At 39.3% G+C, this 25,363-nt stretch overlaps 1 protein-coding gene across 2 annotated transcripts in view; it reads left to right on the top strand.

The window, feature by feature from the left end:
• The window catches only part of PDCD6IP (programmed cell death 6 interacting protein), a 71,685-nt gene that overhangs the window by 10,063 nt on the left and 36,259 nt on the right, over positions 1 to 25,363 (top strand). Inside the window, exons 2-7 of one of the 2 annotated variants that reach the window (XM_060638166.2) lie at positions 5,863 to 5,917; positions 7,609 to 7,678; positions 12,015 to 12,142; positions 14,772 to 14,925; positions 15,099 to 15,199; positions 17,598 to 17,729. In XM_060638166.2, the coding sequence (XP_060494149.2) occupies positions 5,863 to 5,917; positions 7,609 to 7,678; positions 12,015 to 12,142; positions 14,772 to 14,925; positions 15,099 to 15,199; positions 17,598 to 17,729 (640 nt within the window). The remainder of the gene's footprint in view (positions 1 to 5,862; positions 5,918 to 7,608; positions 7,679 to 12,014; positions 12,143 to 14,771; positions 14,926 to 15,098; positions 15,200 to 17,597; positions 17,730 to 25,363) is intronic. The other variant, XM_060638167.2, reaches the window with a different exon arrangement.

Here is a 25,363-nt window from a genome sequence, read left to right as displayed (position 1 = left end):
CCACCTCTCGCCTTTGCTCTTGCACAGCTGCAAGCCCGTTTTCCACGCGGCGGCGTGGATGGTGACTGTGAAAACAGATGAGCTCGTGGTACTCTTCTGTCCAGACTCTGATGGGTTCCCCTCTTCCTCCGTATGGTAGAAACCGAAAGTCTTACGGTTCTGCTCAGAACATTGTTACTTCTTTGATTGCATCTTCCACCATCTTCTGTGCTGGCCCTGTGACCATACTGGCCGCCTTGCCGTGGCTGGGTGTTTTCGGGCATGCTCTTGTCCCAGTTTTTGGCACTTGATGGTCCCACGACTGCTAATCTTTTATCTCACTTACCTGTTGGCCTCATCACATCACCTCCTTCATACCTTCTCTATTATCTGTGGTTTTTGAAATTGTTTTATTTCTTCTGTGTAGTCAAGTTATCACATGTTGTGATTGAAGACCACAGTCTTCTCACCCTGTGCAACACCTTATCCTTTTTACTTTTTTCTCCATAGCACTAATTACGGTCTCCTGTACTGTATTTTGACTTATCTATTTTGTCTCCCCCTCTACAAGTAAAGCTCTACAAGGGCTCAAAATTTTAAATGTTTGTTTACTGCTGAATTTCTATGTCCTAGAACTGTGTTTGGTACATGGTAAACTCTTAGTGTATATTTTTTGAATGAATGGGTGAACGAACAAATGAGGGAAGGCTTTTTTGATGGTACATCAGCCTAGATAAGAAAAGCAGGAAATCGTGATAGGAAAAGTGTCCAGAGAGGGGGAAAAAAAAACAACTGGTGGAGGCCCTGAGCCAGGAGAGAGCATAGACTAATGAATAGAACGTGTAGTGAATATTCTCAGATGAGGCTGGAGAGGTGGATGATGGCTGGATAATGCCAGACCTTGTCAAAAATTGTGGATGAAATTTTAAGTATGATAGGAATGAGTTAAAGCGTTTCAACATTTAATAATTCAGAGTTCATTTTTTTTTTCAGAGTACGAGAATGTTTTAGGTACAAGAATATTCTACATGACCACGGTACAGCTTTCAAAATTGGGAAGTTAGCATTGATTGAATATTACCGTGTAACCCATAAAATGCATTCAAATTTTGCTAATTGTCCCAATGATATTTTTACAGGCTCAGGATCTCATCCAGGATCCTTTGGCATTTAATTGGTTCTTTAGTCTGCTTACGTCTGAAACAGTTCCTCAGTTTCTCCTCGTTTTTCACAACCTTGACATCTTTAAAGAGTATAAGCTGCTTACTTTGTAGAATTCCCTCGGTAAGGGTTCGTCTTATTTTTTCTTAGGATTTATGCATTTTTGGGCAGCAGTACCACCAAAGTGCAGCTGGGTTTTGTTTTTGGTTTTGTGCATCTCAGGAAGAACTTGATGTTGTTCGGTGCCATGTGTTTAACTTTCATGATTTGATCAAGATGATGTCTGCTGGGTTTCTTGACCTTACAGTTGATGAGTATGTTGAACAAATTAGTAAGTACTTTGTGGGGAGATACTTTGAATCTTTGTAATACCCTGTTTCCATCAGACTTTCTTGTGTTAGCATCCATTGATATATCTTAACTGAAACAGATACTCTGAAAGGTGCCGTGGTGATTTTTCCAACTCTGTTATAGCTTCTAGTGTTATGAGTTGCCATTGTACAGTAGGGCTTTCCCTATTCATCTCTTTATTTTATTTGGTTCAAATTGGTGTTCTTATTTTTCTCAATGGGTTATGATTTGTTTATTTCATTTAATTTTTTCTGGACTTGGCTAGCAGGAGCCCCTTAAAGCTAGTTCTTACGTCTTTTTGACACGTCCTCGTTTTTTGAGTACTTCCTTGACTATCTGACATAGCAAGATGTTTTAGGTTTGATTCTTGAATTTTCTCCGTCTCCGCCATGGAATCTGTCGTTTCTTGAAGGAGTGTTGGCTCCTAAAGCAGAGAATTATTCATCTGGGCTCTAGATGTGCTTATGCCACCAAGGTGTTATTGCTTCTAGGCCCTCTGAGCATATATGTTTAGGAAATACACTCACACCCACATTTATACCTGTTTTTGTATTTCTCCACTGTATATACATGTGTGTGTACGTGTGTGTATTTTTGTTGTTGTTTAGTTTATTTTTGAGAAAGAGAGAGACAGAGAGGGAAAGTGTGTGGGAGCCAGCAGGGTAGGGGTAGAGAGGCAGAGACAGAGGGAGACACAGGACCCGAAGCAGACTCTGCACTGACAGTGGGTCTCGAACCCATGAACCGTGAGATCATGACCTGAGCCGAAGTCAGACGTCCAGCCAACTGAGCCACTCAGGCACCCCTGGATTTCTCCACCATATTAGAAAATCACACTGATTCCTCTCAATTCCAAGCAAAACTACAGAATTTATTCTAGCCATTTGTCTTTCTGTATTTGTAACTCTTTTCTCTGACAGTTAGAAATTAGTGTCCATTATCTTCATTGTGTTTACTTAATTGCTCAGATCTTGTTGTTTGTAACCAAACCTGTGGCCATGTCAGCCAAAAACTTGGTCTCACACGTGTTGCCCCTCCCCCTGGAAGATTGGCCTCAGAAACAGTCATTGGAGTGATAGCCCTGAAGAAGGTGGGGAGGGGAGGGGAGGTAATAAGGGAAGGAGGAAGGGTTAGAGAGGCCAGTTAGAAGGCTTTGCCTTGGATATCCCCAATCTCTCATGTTAGCTCAAAGGTCAGCCTGATGAGGGAGAAGATTGCTTCTTGTTTGATGATTGTTCTGGCTGCTGTGTGGAGAGTAGACTGAGAAGAATGACAAATGACTCAAGGAGACTTTGTGATTAGTCTACTTTAAAGGGAGGGTAGAAGTTTTTTTTTGTTGTTTTTTTTTAATCTAATTCCAGTTTAGTTAACATTCAGTGTTATATTAGTTTCAAGTGTACAATATAGTGATTCAGCATTTTTGTACATTACTCTCAAGCAACTGCTAGAACTGATCAACAAGTCCAATAAAGTTGCAGAATACAAAATCAGCATACAGAAATCTGTTGCACTCCTATACACCAGTAATGAAGCAGCAGAAAGAGAAATTAAGAAAGCAATCCCATTTACAATTGCACCAAAAATAATAAGATACCTAGGAATAAACCTAACCAAAGAGGTGTAAGACCTGTACTCTGAAAAGTATAAAACACTGATGAAAGAAACTAAAGATGACACAAATGGAGACATTCCATGTTCATGGATTAGAAGAGTAAATATTGTTAAAGTATCTATACTACCCAAAGCAATCTACACATTTAATGCAATTCTTATCAAAATACCAGCAGCATTTTTTATAGAACTGGAACAAATAATCCTAAAATTTGTATGGAACCAGAAAAGACCCTAAAAAGCCAAAGCAATCTTGAAAAAGCAAAGCAAAGCTAGAAGTATTACATTCAAGTTATATTACAAAACTGTAGTGATCAAAACAGTATGGTACTGGCATAAAAATAGACACATAGACGAATAGAACAGAATAGAAAACCCAGAAATGAACCTGCAGTACATATGACCAATTAATCTTTGGCAAAACAGGAAAGAATAACGGGAAAAAGTCTCTTCAACAAATGGTGTTGGGAAAACTGGACCACTTTCTTATACACAAAAATAAACTCAAAATGGATTAAGGACCTAAATGTGGACCTGAAACTATAAAAATCCTAGGAGAGAACACAAGCTGTAACTTCTCTGACATTGGCCGTGGCAGCTTTTGTCTAGATAGGTCTCCTGAGCCAAGGGAAACAAAAGCAAGGATAAACTATTGGGACTACCCTAAATAAAAAGGTTCCACACAGTGAAGGAGACAACAAAACCAAAAGGCAACTTACGGAATGGGAGAAGATACTTGGAAATGACATATCTGATGAAGGGTTAGTATCCAAATGTATAAAGAACTTCTGAATCTCAACACCCCAAAACAAATAACCCAGTTAAAAGATGGGCAGAAGACACGAACATTCTTCCAAACAAGACATGGTGATCAACAGATACATGAAAGATGATCAACATCACTCATCATCAAGGAAATGCAAATCAAAACCACAATGGGATATCACCTCACACCTGCCAGAATGGCTAAAGTAAAAAACAAGAAATGGCAGGTATTGGCAAGGATGTAGAGAAAAAGGAAACCTTTGTGCACTGTCGGTGGGAAAGCGAACTGGTGCAGCCACTGTGGAAGACAATATGGAGGTTCCTCAAAAAGTTAAAGATAGACCTACCATACGATTCTGTAATTCCACTGCTGGGTATTTACCCAAATAAAACACTAATTTGAAAAGGTCTGTGCATTTTCTGTTTGTTTAAACATAATTTACAATGGCCAAATTACAGAAGCAGTGCAAGTGTCCATCAATAGATGAATGGATAAAGACGTGTGTGTGTGTATATATTGCCCAGCCATACAGAAGAATGAAATCTTGCCATTTCCAATGACATGGATGGAGCTAGAGTGTACAATGGTAAACGAAAGAAGTCCAAGAAAGACAAATACCATGTAATTTCACTCATGTGCGGAATTTAAGAAACAAAACAAATGAGCCAAGGAAAAAAGAGAAACCAAGAGACAGACTCTTAATTGTAGAGAATAAACTGATGGTTACGGGGCAGGGGTGAGGGGGGATGTGGGGGGTGGGTGAAACAGGTCATGGGGATTAAGGAGTGCTCTTGTGACGAGCACTGGCTGATGTATAGAATTAGCTAATCGCTATATTGTACGCCTCAAACTAACACAACACTGTATGTTAACTGGAATTAAAATAAGAATAAAAAAAATCAAATGTACTCTTTTTTAATCCCCTTCACCTACTTCACCCATTTTCTCACCCACTTCGCCTCTGGTAACCATCAGTTTGTTCTCTATAGTTAAGAGTGTGCCTTTTGATTTGTCTCTTTTTTTCTTTTTCATTTATTATTATTATTATTTCATGTTTATTTTTGACAGAGTGAGCAGGGGAGGAGCAGAGATAGAGGGGGACAGGGGATCTGAGGCAGGCTCTGCACTGACAGCAGAGAGCCCGTTGTGGGGCTCAAACTCACAAACTGTGAGATCATGACCTGAGCCAAAGTCGGACACTTAACTGAGCCACCCAGGCGTCCCTCGTTTATTTTGTTTCTTAAATTCTGTTATTCTGCTTTGTAAATTTCTTAAATTACTACCCGTGCTCTCTTGTAGGATTTTTATGGTTTCAGGTCTCACATTTATTTAGGTCCTTAATCCATTTTGAGTTTATTTTTGTGTGTGGTATAAGAAAGTGGTCCAGTTTCATTCTTTTGCATGTTGCTGTCCAGTTTTCCCAACACCATTTGTTGAAGAGATTGCCTTTTTCCCATTGCATATTCTTGCCTCCCTTGTTGAAATTAATTGACCATATAATCATGAGTGTATTTCTGGGTAGGGTGGAAGCTTTGATGAAGGGTGTGACAGTGGAGATGGGCAGAAGTGGAGATGTCCAAGGCATATGTGAAAGTTAGTAAACATGTTTTTAAATAGCAGTTTATCAGAGATGTTAATTTGCTCAATGGATATAAACAGTTGCCTTAATAAGAAGTAGTATTTTAAGAAATACTTTGGTTCTGGGCAGATGTTGGTTTCCTTTTAGCCAATACACTTGGTACGTATTTTTCTTTAGTGGTGAGTATGAGTTTTTTGTTCACAAATTTTTTTATTGCATGCATTTCACATTCTCATTTACACATTAAAAGATTGTGTTTATTAACTTTAAAATGGCTGATTGAATTTGATTTGTGGGCTGCTCAAAGTAAGCATGAATAATTTTTGTGTACTCATAAACTAATTGTGTATATGTAAATGTATATAATATTTAGCTTTGGTAATTATAAATTTTCCTTCTTTTCTTCTTTTTTTAGATATTATGATCAAATTTGTTCCATTGAACCCAAATTCCCATTCTCTGAAAATCAGGTAAGTTATTAATTTTAATTTGTTTTGAAGTTATATGATAATAATGGCAAACACCCATTTCTTCCGACACATGGTATCATTTAAAAAAAAAAAAATTTTTTTAACATTTATTCATTTTTGAAAGACAGAGACAGAGCGCAAATGGGGGAGGGCTAGAGAGAGAGGGAGACAGAATCCGAAGCAGTCTCCAGGCTCCGACCGGTCAGCACAGAGCCTGACGTGGGGCTCGAACTCATGGACCCCGAGATCATGACCTGAGCCGAAGCCGGCTGCTTAACTGACTAAGCCACCCAGGCGCCCCATGGTATCGCTTTTTAAAATAAATGGTGCTTCTTCCCTATTTTATCTTTCTGTAAGACCTTTTGATACAAATTAGAAGCTTGTAAGCCCATCTGATGAGAATCTATATCTTTTGGAAGAGTCTCTTGGAATTCTGTTCCTGTTCATGTCATTCCTTAGTAACTTTTGGGTTTATGTGGAGCATTGGACTGAATTTTTTCCCCCTGTATTTTATATCAGTAGGATCTGTTGACTGATTAACATAGTCTGTGATGTCCTTCCCTTTGTGTTACACAGAATAAAAAAGGAAACTGAAGTATTAGTCTCAGTGTCTGTGTTTTAAAAATTGACACAAATTATATTTGCATATAAAGTTGCAAGTGCTGTTATGATTAGATGTTATACTACAAGAATATTTGCTTTCTTTTAAAGGCTAGATACTAAAAATGCTGATGATTTCTCACAGTTTTGTTTGAGAGACTTGTTAAAAGTTTTCAATTTGTGTGACATTTTAAGTTTCAAAATACGTAGTTTATGGAAAATGCTTTAAACATTCTTGTAGTAAAGTTTTTACAGGTGATGGAATATGTTGAAATTTGCTTTAAAATACTCAAGGAGGAAAAAGTATGTGTGTAGGGTTGGGAGGGGACATGGAAAGTGGGAGTAGGTGAGTCAAGACATTCAAAAGGCTAAAACTGTGATGGCTGTATGGTGTTCATTCTGTTATTCTCTCCAGTTTTGTGTATATTGAAAATTTCTCTAATCCAGAGTTAACAAAATTTTTGCTTGGGATTGCAATACATAATTAAAAAGAGGTAAGTTTTTAACCTTTATATGTGGAATATATTAGAATCAGAGTGAAATCATTTTTTTTTATTAAGTAAACTTTTATGTATAGCATACGTACAAAAGTGAATATCATGTGTATAGCTTGAATCTTTATAAAGCAAATACACGTGTATAAGTACAACCCAAATCAAGAAATAACATATTATCTCATTCCCCCAAAGGGAACCCTTCTCCTTTTGTCATCAGGGAGTAATTTTTAATTTTATATTCAAGGAAACCTTTGCTTCTCTTGGCTTATTTGACAATCATTTATTAAGTGCCTGTTCGTTCACGCTGTTGTGTGTTGTAAAGATGAGTAAGGTAGTGTTTTCTGGAGAGGACAATATATGCACAATTACTGAGGCAGAATGACCACTGGAAATATCATAGTGCTAGTATTTTACTTTTAAAAAAGAAAACTCTGTGATCCAGGAAAAGGGAAAGGAGTTAGTTGTCTACAGAAGATAATGTTTTGACAAGCTTTAGTCCTTTTCCTCATTGTGGATTTTTCTTCAAAATAGACCTAATATTTAATGAGAAGCAAGAAGGTGAGATAATTTTCTCTTTGCTCTTTTTCTATCAAGATCTGCTTGACATTTACCTGGAAGGATGCTTTTGATAAAGGTTCACTTTTTGGAGGATCTGTAAAATTGGGTATGTAATGACTTTTTAAAAAATGAGAAGACACTTGGGCTAAACACGTTGTATTATTTTAGGCTTTACAAATTGCTCTCCTGACAGCTTTTTGTAAATAATAAAAATGTTTACATTTTTTTTTTTAAATTTCAACTTTTAATGTAATTTCCAAATACTTGTAGAGAGCCTATGCCTTGTCAGGCACTGTCCTAGTTACAACAACAAATGAGACAGTTGTATTCAGTCTGTTTAGGAAAACAACTGATCATTCCAAAATATAACGGATAGTCTATGAGGATATGCACAGAGTAGTGAGCCCGTAAATGAGGAAGACAGGAATTCTGCTTGTTGAAAGTAAGCTGTGTTCAGGTTAAGCTCTGAAGGATGAATTTGGTTTTCCCAGCTAAAAAGTAATGTTACGGGTAGACCATTATAACCAAAGGTCAGAAGAACGAAGGCGGGTTGGCAGGTTAACCACCGTGTGCATTAATTTTCTTGTTTTTGAAACGGGGAATACGAAGTACTGTGAAATACTGTTTATCTCATTTGGGCTCTTGTGTGGATTAAATGGGTGGATGTGTGCAGAGTCCTTAGGAGAGTGTGCAGTAAATAGTAGCTGCAGTAAGTGATAGCAATGTATTTTATTGTAAGTAAGTACACGTAACACATTATTTGTGGTACGTATGCATTATAGAGAATGCATAATATAACACATAGTATATGGTACAAATTATGTATGATGCATACTAATAAAATTATTGTTAAGGCTTGAAACCATAGGTTGAATTGAGGATTATGGAGGGTGAAGACATTGGAAAGCAGTTGTGAAGAGGTGCGAATATACTATGCATGTGTACTCTTCTCTCTTACGTGTTAATAGCTAGAATTTATTGAGTACGTACTCCACCTAGGCACTGTGGAAAGGGCTTCACATATATTATCTTCCTGAATTCCCCAAAAGCCCAATGAAGAAAGGCACTGTTATTACCAGTTGAACACACTTGTTTAGAAAGATGAAGAGACTTTCTAAGTCATAAGGGAAGGATTTGGTGAAGTGGGATGTGATTCCAGAAAGCCTGACTCCAGGTCCTAGAGACGAACAGACCAGTGAGGAGACTGGTGACAGATGAGATGAGAGAGGGTGGTAGGTGTGGGTCAGAGGAGAAGGAGGGGATTTGAGCGACGTTTCGGAGTTGAAACTGACTGGATCTGCCGAGTGTCTCTCAGAAGGAAGAGGAGTAGTTGAGGGTTGACTCTACGATTTATAACTCAGTTTGACTTGTTGGATATTCCTTCGAAAAGGCAAGTTGAGTTTGACTTTTGTATGCTGTGTCTGGGTAGAATTTTTTTTTTTTTTTTTTTTTTTTGGCATTTGGAAACGAGATTTAAAAGTCCAGAGTGGTAGAGATGTAGATTTGGGAACAGTTATCATTAAATGATAATAATAAATCTATCTCCTCTGGTAGTCCGTAGATCGGGAAAAGTGTGAAGGCCAGAGCTAGGTGATAATAACGTTCAAAGGAAACAGGAACAGGTTCCTGGGAATGAGGATGAGAAAAAGCTTTCAGATCTCAGAGGAACCAGAGAAGAATAGAGGCACGGCATTGAGTGCCAGAAGGGTTGCCAAGGTCACATAGTCTGGTGGTTCCTGAACCTGGCCGCATGTTAGAATTACCTGAGGAAAATGTGAAAGGTACACATGTAAAGATACAGAATGCCAGATGTGATAGGAAGAATTTCCGGGGTGGACCACTGGAATTGGTACCCTTGAAAATACCTCCAGGTGATTTTAGTATCTATCCAGGTTGGAACCTCACTGACAGAATCGTTGTGGCAGAGGTCAAGTCACATAAAGTTGGAGAAGTCAGTGGATTTGGTAATGAAAGAAGTTTCACTAGGGGCATGCCCCTACATCAGGTTGAGGGGTGGACCAGAGGTGAGGAGATGGGAACCGCAAATGCGGATTGCTCATCTTAAAAGATTTTCAGTAAGGGTTTAAGGACAAGGCATTATGCTGAGAGGGAGACCAGGTCAAGAAAAGGATTTTTCTTTTTCTTTGGCATTTGCAATGCCACGTTGCTGGGCTGAGAGCAAGGTGCAGGTGCCAGAACTAGAAGATACTTAAGTGAGATAGGTTCTTCCTGGCAGACGTGGGAAGCAAAGGACTTAACATAAATAGAGCAGGACATAGTTCATCAAGGCACTCCGGTAGCAGATATTGGGAATTAAATGTCCTTCAGTTGGGAATACAAGCTGGTGCAGCCACCCTGGAAAACGGTATGGAGGTTCCTCAAAAAACTAAAAATAGAACTACCTACGACCCAGCAATTGCACTACTAGGCATTTATCCACGGGATACAGCTGTGCTGTTTCAGAGGGGTACGTGCACCCCAATGTTGATAGCACTATCAACAATAGCCAAAGTATGGAAAGAGCCCAAATGTCCGTCGATGGATGAATGGATAAAGAAGATGTGGTCTGTATACAGTGGATTATTACTCGGCAATCAAAAAGAATGAAATCTTGCCATTTGCAGCTACGTGGATGGAACTGGAGGGTAGTATGCTCAGTGAAATTAGAGAAAGACAAAAATCGCATGACTTCACTCATATGAGGACTTGAAGAGGCAAAACAGATGAACATAAGGGAAGGGAAACAAAAATAACATAAAAACAGGGAGGGGGACAAAACAGAAGAGACTCTTAAATATGAGAACAAACAGAGGGTTACTGGAGGGGTGCTGGGAGGGGGGATGGGCTCAAGGGGTCAGGGGCACTAAGGAATCTGCTCCTGAAATCATTGTCGCACTGTATGCTAACTAATTTGGATGTAAATTTTAAAAAATAAAAAATAAAATAAAAAAAATGTCCTTCAGTAATGTCTTGGCTAAATAAAGCATGGGCTACCCACTCATTAGAACATTGTGTAATTTTAGGATACTAAGAACGAGAGTGCAAGTATATTTTTGTTCAAGTGTAAAGCTTTGTCCTGTTTCTCGGTGCATATGAAAGTGATGTTTATGGTATATTGTAGTCTGTTCAGAGTGTGCAATAGCATTATGTGTGGGAAACAATGTATATAACTTAATTTAAAATTTTGTTGCTAAAAGATGCTGTCATCTGAGCTTTCAGGGACTTGTGATCAGTGATCACAGATCACCATAACATATGTAATAATGATGATGCAAAAGGTTTAAGTCCTGTGAGTGTTACCAGAATGTCGCACAGAGACGCCAAGTGAACACATGCTGTTGGACAAAGTGGTGCTGGTCGATTTGCTTGGTGCGGTTGCCACTGCCTCTCATAAACGAATGCAGTTGTCTGCAAAGTTCAGTAGAGTGAAGCACAGTAAAATGAGGCGTGCCTCGATTTGCCTTTTGAGATCTGCGTATTTATTTCACTTAGCACAGTGCCCTTCGGGTTCGTCCGTGGCGTAGCATGTGACAGGAAGTCGTCCTTTTTGAGGCCGAATGATACTCCGTTACGTGTTTCCCCATCAGCGGACACTTGGGTTTCTCCCAGCTTTTGGCTACGAACGTGGGTGTGAACATACCTTTCTGTGACTGCTCTCAGTTCTTTTTGGAATATACCCAGAAGTGGAATTGTTGGATCCAGTGGGAGTTTTATTTCCGAGTGTTTGAGGAACGGCCATACTGCTTTCCACAGGACTGCAGCGTTTCACCTTCCCAGCAACAGCTCACAGTGGTTCCGGTTTCTCCACATGCTTGCCAACAGTTGTTATTTTTTGTTGTTTCTGTTCCTGATGGTAGCTGTCCCAGTGGATGTGAGCTGTGTGGTTTCCTGATCAGAGCTGTATTTTAACTACTTGCACAATCTAGCCTTCTGATGGATGTCTCGGGATAAGGGTGTGAGACTTGGAGGTGCCTGCCTTGGGTTAGGTTTGTCACAGGGAAGAACTGACTTACTGGCTTGAATGTGGTGAGAAGATATATGTGTGTACACACACACACACACACACACACACACACACACACCAATCTTCTGTAAAATTTTGAGAGGTGATGGGAAAACAATTTATTTGACTTTCAGTGAGAATTGACATGAGAATGACTTTTCATTTGGAACCTAGTAGCATTGTGGACGGAAAGGAAAGGAAAGAATAACTCCTTGATCTTTTGAATTTTAGATGATGGGATTATCGTTGTGGAAATAAATAAATTGCTGCCTGGCCAGGCAGCATTGGAAATATGGGTACTATTATGGGTGAGAAAACAGGTCTGGAAACTTGTTTTTGTGAGAGCCGGTGGGAGAGATTTCATAGTATCTATCTTTGAAACATTTATTTCCTTTAGAGAAAATAATCTGATAAATTTTTCCTTCTTAATTTTTTACAGCTCTTGCAAGCTTAGGATATGAAAAGAGCTGTGTGTTATTCAATTGCGCAGCATTAGCTAGCCAGATTGCAGCAGAACAGAACCTGGATAATGATGAAGGATTGAAAGTCGCTGCTAAGCATTACCAGGTATGCAGAACAGTAACCACATAATCAACACTAACTTGGATTAAATTGCAAATAACTTGTACTTAGGCTTATAGATGTCGCTTTATACACAGATACGTTCTTGAAAAGTAATGTACTTTTTAATGAATTGATTCACACTTTTGAAATCCCTAAACTGTTTACCTATAGACCAGCTCTGTTTTTCCTCACTGTTGTATACCTAGCACCTAGGACAGTGCCTGGCACATAATAAAGGCTCAATAAATGTTGGGAGAATAAATGATTGAATGTTTGAGATGAAGTTCTTGGTTAAGTCCCTTTTAAATAATTGATCTCATTAAAAAATTTTGTACAGTTGACCCTTGAACAGCGTGGGGGTTAGGGGTGGTGACCCCTTGCATAGTCAAAAATACACTGTAACATTTGACTCCCCTGGAACGCAACTACTAATAGCCCACTGTTGACTGGATGCCTTACTGATGACATAAACAGTTTAATAACATGTATTGTCTGTGGACGCCTGGGTGGCTCAGTCGGTTAAGCATCTAACTCGTGATTTTGGCTCAGGTCATGATCTCAAGGTTCGTGAGATCAGGCCCCGTGTTGGGCTCTGTGCTGACAGCATGGAGCCTGCTTGGGATTCTCTCTCTCTCTCTCTCTCTCTCTCTCTCTCTCTCTCTGCCTCTCTCTGCCCCTCCCCTGCTCACACTTTCTCTCTCTCTCTCTCTCAGAATAAATACACTTAAAAAATTAAAAAATCCTGTATTGTGTACGTTTTATATATTTTATATTGTATTCTTACAGTAAATATGTAAGAGAAAATACTTTTACAGTACTGTGCTGTATTTATTGAAAAAAAAATCCATGTATAAGTGGATCTGCGCAGTTCAAACCTCTGTTGTTCAAGGGTCAGATGTACGTTATTTAAATATACTTTTTCTTAAGAGACACAGCTAATATTTTACCATTGTCACAAAAGTTAAGGCCTCTTAGTAAGAAACTTCTAACTCTGGCTTGTGGAGAGGGCATATTTACATGTGGTCAGATATGTCATGTTCTCAAGCTAGCTAAATTTAGATTTTGGGTACTGTCACTAATACGGCGTATTATTTGGTGGCAGTGTATTATTTACTCAGCTTTTCTTTTTCTTTTAACGTAAAGAATAAATGATTGCTGTCGAATGATCTAGTTCATGCTTTAGATTGTGTTACAATTTACAGATGTGCTCACATACAGTATTTGACTCTCAGATGAACCTCGTGATGCGTGTTGTATGTGTAATGCCTCCCCATTTGACACACAAGGGACTCAAAGGCCAGCGTGTTAATAAAGTGGTCCGTTGAGGTTTCAGGTTCTGATTCCAAATTTTATGGAATTCCAGAGGTGCTTCCTGTCTTCCATGGCTGTGGAATTTGCTTGTCCCAGAGGTGGAGTCTGATTTTTCCTGTTGTTTCAGTTTACAAGCGAGATTAAGAATGCTCTTCTAAGAAAGTGAGAGGAAGATGCATTTTAAGCAAACAACGCTCCAAATTGTGGCTTGCCGCGCAGTTTTCAATGGGCATGGATGACAGACATACTTTTCTTTTTGAGCCTCTAAAGGTCCAATATTTTAAAATGTGAAAATGAAGTCAACTTTTCTGTTAACTGTAACTCAGCTAATTGGCATGTGATGATAAATTCCATTCTGTGAGTCGCCTTTGCGATTCACAGCAGGCCACCTAGTGTGGTGGAAAGGGGGTGGTGATAGCAGAAGACTTAGATAGGCTTGTCTAGGCTGTTTGCCACCAGGAAGCTTTGTACCCTTGGCCGTGTTCTTCAATGACCTTTGCCGGCCTCTCGTTCCACGTTTGGGACAGAGGCTGGGTCCCTTGCCGTTCCGGTCTGTGATTCTCTCGGTGCATTTAAGCAAGGTCGGCTCGTCGCTCCGTGCAGATACTCCAGTTTCATGATACCTCGTGACTGCAGAAAACACGGCGTTCACTCTAATACACGATCTTCAGTAATCTCGACGCAGCTCCTCCGTATAACCCACATCTTCTAATCCCAGACGGATTTCTTTCTTTTTCCCAGGATCATGTGTTCCATAAAAGCAGTTATTTTGGGTGAACCTCAGCAAAATATATTTCGGAATAAAAAAATCTGATGGGGATCACTTCACCAGGGACCTTTGAAAGCCAAATAGAAATCATTATCAATGGATAGTAAATGCTGTTCCTCAGATCACCTGTGCTATTTGAGGTTTCCCCTAAGTACAGCGTGTTTAATTGTGGGACAGATGGAATTGTTTGGGACCAAAGCAAGATCATTTCGGTACTAAAAGCTCCTTAATAATATTTCATCCCGACCTCTATTCTCATATTAGCCTTGGGGAAATATATCTAAAAATAAGTTTAATTTGTCCCATGAAGTTGCTGTATGTTTTGCTGCGGTTTACTCTTAATCTTAGTTAAATCTGTTCCTGTATAGTATTTTGGAAAAATACCCTTATTGTTTGTAGGTCATATGTTTTAGATCTGTAACAATAGAAAAATTTAAATATAGTAACTGTTCAACTGAATTAACATTTGAAATGATTTGTGTGTAACAGTAGAAAGTTAAGTCTTGCTGAGTTTACATAGATTTTAAAGAAGTTCTTTTTCTCCCCCTCTAGTTTGCTAGTGGTGCCTTTTTACATATTAAAGAGACAGTTTTATCTGCCTTAAGTCGAGAGCCTACGGTGGACCTGTCTCCAGATACTGTTGGGACCCTCAGTCTTATTATGCTGGCACAGGCCCAAGAAGTCTTTTTTTTAAAAGCCACAAGAGGTAATTCCGGTTTTTTCTCTATTTTGTTGCATGTGAAGAGAAGCGATCAGCTTTTAAAATAGGAAGACAAGTGTACAAACTTGTGATCTCAGAGTTCATACTAAGTTATGATGTGTCGGATTATTTTATATATATTTTTTAATTACAATGGCCAATGTCCTATTTTATTCCAGATAAAATGAAAGATGCCATCATAGCCAAATTGGCTAATCAGGCCGCAGATTACTTTGGTGATGCTTTTAAACAGTGTCAGTACAAAGATACTCTTCCCAAGGTCAGTTATTGTTTTTGCAAATACTTGGTTATTTTGCATGTGGAAATACTTAGAGGTTTTTGTATAGAAGAAAAACGTTGCAAATTATGTTTTATAAAAAAGAAACTTGAAGTTTTAGGAGAGGCATTTGAAGAATATGTTGGTAGAAATAATTTTTTATTTAAGAAGCATGAAAAATTCTTTTGTATTTAAGGGGTGCCTCTGTCTCTACTCTTTACTGAACTTGTTTTTCCGAACTTCTTTCTGGAAATTTTTGAGCCTCTGCCTCCAGTAACTTTGTCACATCAAGGCATTGTGTGATTCTGATTCATCTGCTACAAGCATGGATACGCGTGCATGTTGAGTATTTGCACTTTTAATTATTGTCCTGTTTTCTTAAAGATGAGTCTTAAAGCACAAAACAGACATAAAGACAAAAGGAAAAGAAAGCAGGTTCGTCCAGGACTTTGCTTAGAATTAAGTTTTGCCAACAGAGATAGAAAATTGGGCTGCTGCTGTACAGCTAAGGAAAACAACCGCCTACCTGCTGCCGCACATCAGAGAAAATATTAATTGTTTTACTGTAAGCTTTTCTGAAGTGGCATTTGAAAAGACTAGTCAGTGACGGTCAAACGCAAAGCATATGATTAGACTGACGCGTAAACTCAGAATGATTTAAAAGGAAACTTACAGATTGAGGGAAATGTAGTGGCATTTCAACTACTCTTTCAGAAATGTTCAGGTAATTCGTTTTGTCTGTATGATAATAGCATATGGTTTTTGTTACATGATCTTTTCTAGGAGAATTTATTGATTTATTTTATTGTTTTAAAGTTTATTTAAGTCATCTCTACACCCACCATGGGGCTGGAACTCACGACCCTGAGATGAAGAGTCGCGTGCTCTTCTGACTGAGCCAGCCGGGCGCCCTGAATTTATTGATCTATAAGTCATTCAGGAAGCCTTGTAAATTATGAAATTGCAGACAGTTTTCGTGGTGAAGTAAAAAAGCATAAATACATCAACGGCACACTCTAGTTTAGTCAGAGAATTAGGGATTGATGTGAGGGAATTGCTGGAGATTTAAAATACACCAAGAGGTTACTAGAAAGTTGCCCAGGACTCTTGGATGTTAATACTGTTACTCCTGAAAAGAGCCTTGGGATCTTCTCTCACCTTGTTTTCATCCGAGAGACTTCACGTTCGGCTGCACAGTGTCCCGTAACATCCTGTTGGGCCATTAGTTCAGTCGTGTCACCGAGAGAAGAATGGCACCTTCAAAGACTTGGAAACTCCCTCTGCAGCATTCCTGGTCTTCCTGGAGAATCTCCGGTTAAAACACCAAGCTGCTCCAGCCTTACCTTGAGAACTGGCCTGAGTACAGTCTGAGATTTAGATGTCTTTTTGCCGTTTGACTAATAAAGCTCATAAGGTGTCTTCATATTCTAGTCGTAAAACTGGAATATCTGCAAGTAGTGATCCAGGAAGCTAGGAAGTGACTCCCTGGGAGACAAGAAAGTGTACCAGGCGGTAATCCAGTGTTTGATTCTTTCCTATTTTTGTCTGGACAGTGATTGCCTAGTTTAAGTCTTGGATTTCCTGTGGCACGTACTCCTAAAGACAGTGAGGTTGCAGGCTGCGATTTGCCGTTTTGGAAGAGCATCTTCCGATATAAGTGCTTCTTGGTTCATATGTTTGGATCTTTTAAAATGAATTTTGACTGGAATCTTCTTCAAAACAAATTAGGGCAAAATAACACTTTATCGTATTAGATATTAACTTAGTGTGTTTGTTTGCTATGTGTTTCTGAGTATGTAATCTGAAATGTTAGTGTTTATACTAAATAGTCTCTCTATGGCTAGAAATCATCTTTATTAAAAAGTCTCTTAGATATGAATTTAAGTGGGAACTTAATTTACTGTCTTTTGTCTTTTAAAAACACGATGAAACAGTCAGCTATAGAGCATTTTCATTAGTATATGTGAGTAATGGTGGTTTAGTTAACTCTAAGGGCTGGGTAAGGACTCCTAAGAAAGCTTCTAAAGCCTCGTGCTTGGTATTCCTCTGTGAATGTCTGTTCTCCTTCTCTTCCTAATGCATGCTTTCCTTTCTTCTTTGTAAACAAAATGTTGACTTCATGGCTTGATTGAAGACCTTATAAAAACTTAAATTGGCTTCACTTAACAGTGCAAAAAAAACCCCAAAAACAAAACCCCTTAATTTTAATTGGAAGAAAAAAATTGAATTCGTTGACTTCAGTTCCTGCAAAATCATGTTGTCTTCTCTGTTTACACCTAATGACTAACCTGTCTCTAAACCATTAATGGGGTGATTTCTAATTTCTGTCTCCTTTTCCTTTTTCTTCCTGCATCCCGTGTTGTCTGTGGTGGTTTGTGTGGTTGGACTCTCCCCTGGTCAGTATTTTTATTTCCAGGAGGTGTTCCCTGTCTTGGCTGCAAAGCACTGTATCATGCAGGCCAATGCTGAGTACCACCAGTCTATCCTGGCAAAACAGCAGAAGAAATTTGGAGAAGAGATTGCAAGGTTGCAGGTGAGTTTCTTGGAAATAAATACTTGAGTAACTTGGCTCTCTCTTTTTTTCCTTCGTGAGATTCCCAGGTTTGTTCATAAAAACCTTTTCTACTCATTGCCCCTATCAGCAGAGAAAAGTGATTGTTTTTATCCTTAAGTTTTACGTGCTGGGTGCTTTTTGAAGTCTTATGTTGTATCGAAAAAATTATGTAAGATTTTCATTCAGTTCTCTTATTTATCTATTTTTTAAATATTTATCTATTTTGAGAGAGAGCGTGTAAGCACACATGCGAGCGGGGGAGGGACAGAGAGAGGGGGAGGAAGAGATTCCCAAGCAGGATACGCACTGTCAGCACAGAGCCCGACGCGGGCCTCGATCCCACGAACTGGGAGATTATGACCTGACCTGAAATCAAGAGTCAGACGCTTAACCGACTGAGCCACCCAGGTGCTCCTCCCTGTTTTAATATAGAATAGTCTAAATTAATTACCAAGCTGCTTAACTCGTGGCACACCCTTTGTCTGAATTGGGATATGCAGTTCCACCGCTAGGGGACGACAGTGTAATACAGCTGACCCTTGAACAGCCCCGGTTTAAACTGTGTGGATCCACTTATACACAGATTTTTTATAGAACTGTAAATCTGTCATCTCTTCTCCGTGATTTTAGCATTTTCTTTTCTCTAGCTGACTTTATTATAAGAATACAGCATAAAAAGCATGTAACGTACAAAATATATGTTATTTGTTTATTTTACAGGTAAGACTTCTGGTCACCAGTAGGCTGATAGTAATTAAGCTCTGGGGGAGCCCAGAGTTGTCGCAGATTTTCCATTGTGGGGGAGGGTGTGGGGCCACTAACCCCTGCATTGCACAGGGTCAGCTGTATATGTGAACAGATCCTGTAAACAGCAGAGTGCCGTCGGTGCGGTTGTCTGTCCTCTCAGCATTGAGGTTGGCAGAAGCCTGCTGTGAACCTGGGTCAATGTCATGAGAGGGGCAAGGGCTGTTCATAGGAGTCGTTTGTATTTTGAGTATTGGTAAGCAGAGGGTAGGGAGAGGACTGTTAGGGGATTTTAAATATGGCCTGGATATTAGAAGATACTCTGCAAGTATTATTTGGGAAGTCCAGATGAATTTGTCTTTTTATGAGAGAAGAACCCCAAGTCTTGTAAAAAAGAAAATGTGTGCTTACACTTCACAACGGACGAAATCAAAGAAAGGCATACTTTGTATTTATTTTTTGAAAAGCATATTTTTTTTTAATAAAACACAGATATTCCAACATATCTCATTTGTCCAGAGTTCACTTTGATTACGGTAGCTTAGATTCTTACATAAAAATGCTTCTGAAAAAGGGGTTTCCATGGGAAGGATTTTTTTCAGTCTAGCAAATTTAAAGTATTAGAAATTTAGTTTCTTTATTTGCTAGAATTCTAGGACTATTAGTTTCAAGTAAGCTCTTCCTTAGTGTCTCTGTCTATTAAACCAGTCACGTAAGAGTTCTTTTTGAAATTTTGATATTTAAAGTCCCGTGTGGAAAAAGGAGACTGTTTCAACCTTGAGCAGTGAGAGATAAAGACTTTTTCCAGTTACAGACGCGTAAGCGTTTGTAGCTTCAGTTTTATAGCGTTAGTCATAGGTCAGAAGTTAGCACAAAAGGGCCGTCCGTGCCTCTTTCTAGGCCTGAGATTTTGTTGTTGCTTGATTTGAACTCAGAAATAGGCAAACAGAACAAATAGACAAAAAAAAAAAAAGATGACCAAGAAACCCTAATCTCTGTAGTCTGTGGCTCAAAGTACCCCATGAACCTGATAAAGATCATTACATGGTCCTACCGAGAAACCAGCTTTTCAGTCGTTGCTGTGAGCAGTGGGGAAAAAAAAAACACTGGAAATGTCAGGGAAATACAACACAGCAGATAAAATAACAGCAAAGTTAAGACTGTTGCTTGGAATTTACATCTGGGGCCAAGACAAATTGTGGCTGGGCGTGTAGGGCTCATGAGATGCCCTACCAGGATAGTGCCCTTTATTTGGCTACAGAAGCCTGTATACTTGATCATCTTGGTGGAATCCCTAACACTGACGAAGTGTGGCTTTGAAAAAGGCGTACAGATATATGGATACAAAAATGCGTCTCAATAGAATGGATGTGTGTCCGATTTATTTAATTCATTAATGAGGGACCAAGTGAGATGGTGAAACTGGTTTTGCGAAAGTATTGTTTTTTCTTAGTTGTGACAGCAGTTTGTAGGTTTTAAGGAGACTCTTCTTACCAGGAGATATGTGCTGAAGTACTTGGGGATGAAGGCTCATGGTGTCTGAACTTCAGTTCCAAATGGTTCTGCAAAAAAGCCCCCTCCCATGTGAAAATGGTAAAGCAAATATGGCAAATTGGTAACAATTGTTGAACCTAAGCATGAGTCTTCTGTTATTCATGGTTGTTTTTTATTTCTCTTCTGTTTATATATTATCATTTTAAATTTTATTGTCAAGTTAGCTAACATACAGACTAGTCATGTCTTCAGAAGTAGATTCCTTGATTCATCAGTTACATAGACACCCAGTGCTCATCCCAACAAGTGCCCTCCTCAATGCCCATCACCCATTTTCCTCACCCCCATCAACCCTCAGTTTGTTTTGTGTATTTAAGAGTTTCTTCTGGTTTGCCTCGCTGTCTGTAACTTACCTTTCCTTCCCTTCCCCTATGGTCTTTTGTTAAGTTTCTCAAATTCCACCTATGAGTGAAATCATAGATCTTTCTTTGACTGACTTACTTCATTTAGCATAATACCCTCCAGTTTTATCCACATTGTTGCAAATGGCAAGATTTCACTCTTTTTCATCGCTGAGTGGTATTCCATTTGTGTGTGTGTGTGTGTGTGTGTGTGTGTGTGTGTGTGTATGACTTCCAACAGTTATGATGGACATATGGACTCTTTCCATATTTGGCTCTTGTTGAAAGCGCTGCTATAAACATTGGGGTATATATGCCCCTACAAATCAGCACTCCTGTATCCTTTGGATAAATTCCCAGTAGTGCTATTGCTGGTTCATAGGGTAATTCTATTTTTAATTTTTTGAGGAATCTCAACACTTTTTCAGAGTGGCTGCACCCGTTTGCATTCCCACCAACAGAGCTTAGAGGGTTCCCCTTTCTCCACATCCTCGCCAACATCTGTTGTTTCCTGAGTTGTTAATTTTAGCCACTCTGGCTGGTGTGAGGTGGTATCTCTGTGTGATTTTAATTTATATTTCCCTGATGATAGCGATGTTAAGCATGTTTTCATGTGTCTGTCTGTCATCTGGATGTCTTCTTTGGAAAAGTATCTATTCATGTCTTTTGCCCGTTTCTTCGTTGGATTATTTGTTTTTCAGGTGTTGAGTTTGGTAAGTTTTTTATAGATTTTTTGATACCATTTATTACATATGTCATTTGCAGATATCTTCTCCCATTCCATTGGTTGCATTTTAGTTTCATCGATTGTTTCCTTTGCTGTGCATAAGCTTTTTATCTTGAGGAGGTCCCAGTAGTTCAATTTTGCTTTTATTTCTCAGCTTCCAGAAACATGTCAAATAAGAAATTGCTGTGGCTGAGGTCAAAGAAGTTGCTGCCTGTTTTCTCCTGTAGGATTTTGATGGTTTTCTATCTCACATTTAGGTCTTTTATCCATTTTGAGTTTATTTTTGTGTATAGTGTAAGTGGTCCAGTTTCATTCTTCTGCATGTTGCTTTCCAGTTCTGCCAGCACCATGTGCTAAAGAGACTATTTTTTTTTTCCATTGGATGCTCTTTCCTGCTTTGTCAAAGATTAGTTGGCAATATGTTTGTGGGTCCGTTTCTGGGTTCTCTATTCTATTCCATTGGTCTGTGTGTCTGTTTTTGTGCCAGACTGTCTTGATGATTGCAGCTTTGTAATACAGGCTAAAGTCTAGGATTGTAACGCCTTCAGCTTTGGTTTTCTTTTTCAACATTACTTGGGCTATTTGGGGTCTTGTGTGATTCCATACAAATTTTGGGATTTGTGGATATGGAACCACGTTGATTGATTTGCGAATATTGAACCAGCCCTGGCAGCCTGGGAATGAATTCCACTTGATCATGGTGAATAACTCTTTTAATGTACTGTTGAATTTAATTTGCTAGTATCTTGTTGAGAATATTTGCATCCATGTTCATCAGGGTCTGTAATTTTCCTTTTTAGTGGGGTCTTTGTCTGGTTTTGGAATCAAGGTACTGCTGGCTTCATAGAATGAGTCTGGAAGCTTTCCTTCCATTTCTATTTTTTGGAACAGCTTGAGAAGAGTAGGTATTAACTCTGCTTTAAATGTCTGGTAGAATTTCCCTGGGAAGCCATCTGGCCCAGGACTTTTATTTGTTGAGAGATTTTTGATAACTGATTGAATTTCTTCACTGGTTATGGGTCTGTTCAAATTTTCTATGTCTTTCCTTTTGAGTTTTGGTAGTGTGTGGGTATCTAGGAATTTGTCCATTTCTTCCAGATTGTCCAGTTTGTTGGCATATAATTTGCATAGTATTCTCTAAAATACAAAATTCTGGGGGCACCTGGGTGGCTCAGTCGGTTAAGCGTCCGACTTCGGCTCAGGTCACGATCTCGCAGCCCCGTGAGTTCGAGCCCCGCGTCGGGCTCTGTGCTGACTGCTCAGAGCCTGGAGCCTGTTTCAGATTCTGTGTCTCCCTCTCTCTCTGCCCCTCCCCCGTTCATGCTCTGTCTCTCTCTGTCTCAAAAATAAACGTTAAAAAAAATTTAAAAAAGGAAAAAAAATGAAATACAAAATTCTGTTTGTATTTCTGTGGTGTTGGTTGTGATCTTTTTCATTCATGATTTTATCTATTTGGGTCCTCTCTCTTTTTCTTTTTGAGAAGTCTGGCTAGGAGTTTACGAATTTTGTTTATTCTTTCAAGAAACCAGCTCTTAGGTTCACTAATCTGTTCTGCTGTTTTTTTAAAATTCTATATGGTTAATCTCTGCTCTAATCTTTATTATTTCTCTTCTTCTGCTGGCTTTGGGCTTTCTTTGCTGCTGTATTTCTAGCTCCTTTAGGTGTAAGGTTAGGTTGTGCAGTTGGAACCTTTCTTGCTTCTTGAGATAGGCCTGGATTACAGTGTATTTTCCTCTTAGGACTGCCTTTGCTGGATCCCAAAGGGTTTGGACTGTCATGTTTTCATTTTCATTTGCTTCCATGTATTTTTAAAATTCTTCTTTAATTTCTGGTTGACTCATTCATTCTTTAGTAGGATGCTCTTTAACCTCCATGTATTTGGGGCCTTTCCCAATTTTTTCTTGTGGTTGATTTCAACTTTCGTAGTGTTGTGATCTCAAAGTATGCATGGTATGATCTCAGTCCTTTTATTTTTGCTGAGGGCTGTTTGTGACCTAGTGTGTGATCACTTTTGGGGAATGTTCTCTGTACGCTCAAGAGGAATGTGTATTCTGCTGCTTTGCGATGAAAAGTTCTGAATATATCTGTTGAGTCTGTCTGGTCCAGTGTGTCATTCAGAGCCATTGTCTCCTTATTTATTTTCTGCTTAGATGATCTGTCCATTGTTTTAAGGGGAGTATTGAAGTCACCTACAACTACAGTATTATCATCAATATGTTTACGTTTGCGATTACTTGATATATTTGGGTGCCTTCACATTGGGGGCATAAATATTTACAATTATTGGCTCTTCTTGATGGATTAACCCCTTAATTATGACATAATGCCCTTCTTCATCTCTTGCTACAGTCTTTGTTTTAAAATCTAGTTTGATCAGGGGCGCCTGAGTGGCTCAGTCAGTTAAGCCTCTGACTTTCAGCTCAGGTCATGATCTCACTGTTCGTGAGTTCAAGCCCCATGTCGGGCTCTGTGCTGACAGCTCAGAGCCTGGAGCTGGCTTCAAATTCTGTGTCTCCCCCTCTCTCTGCCCCTCCCCTGCTTGTGTGTTCTCTCTCTCTCTCTCTCTCAAAAATGAATAAATAACATTAAAAAATTAAAAAAAAAAATCCAGTTTGTCTGACATAGGTGTGGCTGCTCCAGCTTTCTTTTGACATCCGTCTCCTCACTTTCAGTCTGCAGGTGTCGTCCGGTCTAAAATGAATCTTTTGTAGGCAGCATGTAGATGGATCTTGTTTTTTTTATCCATTCTGATACCCTGTGTCTTTTGTTTGGGGCATTTAGTCTGTTCACATTCAGTGTTGTTATTGAAAGATATGGATTTAGTGCCATTGTGTTACCTGTAGGTTTCATGCTTGTGGTGATGTCTCTGGTCCTTTGTAGTCTTTGCTGCTTTCCACTCACAGAGTCCCCCTTAGGATCTCCTGCAGGGCTGGTTTAGTGGTCATGAATTCCTTTGGTTTTTGTTTGTCTTGGAAAGCCTTTATCTTTCTTATTCTCAGTGACAGCCTTGCCGAATAAAGGATTCTGGGCTGCATATTTTTCCTGTTCAGCACATTGACTATTTCCTGCCACTCCCTTCTGGCCTGCTAGGTTTCAGTGGACAAGTCTGCTACTATGCTTATGTGTCTCCCCTTGTAGGTTAAGGCCCGTTTGTCCCGAGCTGCTTTCAGAATTCTCTCTTTATCTTTGTATTTGGCCAGTTTCATTATAATATGTCACGGTGTCGGTCTGATTTTGATTTTGAGGGGAGTTCTCTGTGCCTCTTGGAGTTGGATGTCTGTTTCCTTCCCCAGATTAGGGAAGTTCTCAGCTATAATTGGTTCAAATAAACCTTCTGCCCTTTTCTCTCTCTTCTTCTTCTTCTGGAACTCGTAGGATACAGATATTATTTCGTTTCCTTGAGTCACTTAGGTCTCTAATTCTCCTCTTGTGGTCTAGTAATTTCTTTTCCCTCTTTTTTCCCAGCTTCATCATTTTTCATAATTTTATTTTCTATTTTACACATTCTCTCCTCCGCTTCTTCCATGCTTGCTGTCACTGCATCTAGTTTATTTTGCACCTGATTTATAGCATTTCTTCATTTATTGTGACAATACCTTAGATCTTTGCTCTCTGCAGCAATAGATTCTCTGCTGTCTTCCATGCTTTTTTCAAGCCCAGCTATTAGTCTTAAGACTATTAATCTAAATTCTTGTTCAGATATGTTGTTTTGAGCGGTTCTCTGGCTGTCATTTCTTCCTGGATTTTCTTTTGAGGAGAATTTTTCCGTTTCATCTCTTTGGCTAGGTTTCTGTCTTTTACGGGTTCTAATCGCTTGTTAAGTGTCCTGCACCTGTGAGTACTACCGTATTTTAAAAGGGGTCATACGCTGTGCAGGGCCTGGCGCTTCAGAAGGTGTCTTTTGACTGTGTTGCCTGCGCTCTGTTGCTGCATCTTTGGCTGTTCTGTCCCGCTGCTTTAGTGGTGGATTGTTCGGACCTTCCACCAGGTGTGCGTGGCTTTGTCCGTTGAAGCAACCCTGGACAAAAGGAAAATGAAGTGAAGGCGGGGGAACCTTAGCCTGTACAAAGAAATGAAAGGGGTGAAAAAAAAACACCAGGCAGAGAATCAAAGAAACTATAAGGCTTAATCCAGAGAGAGAAGAAAATAGGAAGGAGATATAAAATATAAAATAAAAAGGGGCGCCTGGGTGTCTCATCGGTTGCGCGTCCCGCTTTGGTTCAGGTCACGATCTCACGGGATCGGGC

This window comes from Panthera onca, chromosome C2 (genome assembly GCF_046562875.1).
Source record: "Panthera onca isolate mPanOnc1 chromosome C2, mPanOnc1 haplotype 2, whole genome shotgun sequence".
Classification (NCBI taxonomy): Eukaryota; Metazoa; Chordata; class Mammalia; order Carnivora; family Felidae; genus Panthera; species Panthera onca.
This window is presented reverse-complemented; position numbering and strand designations above follow the sequence as displayed.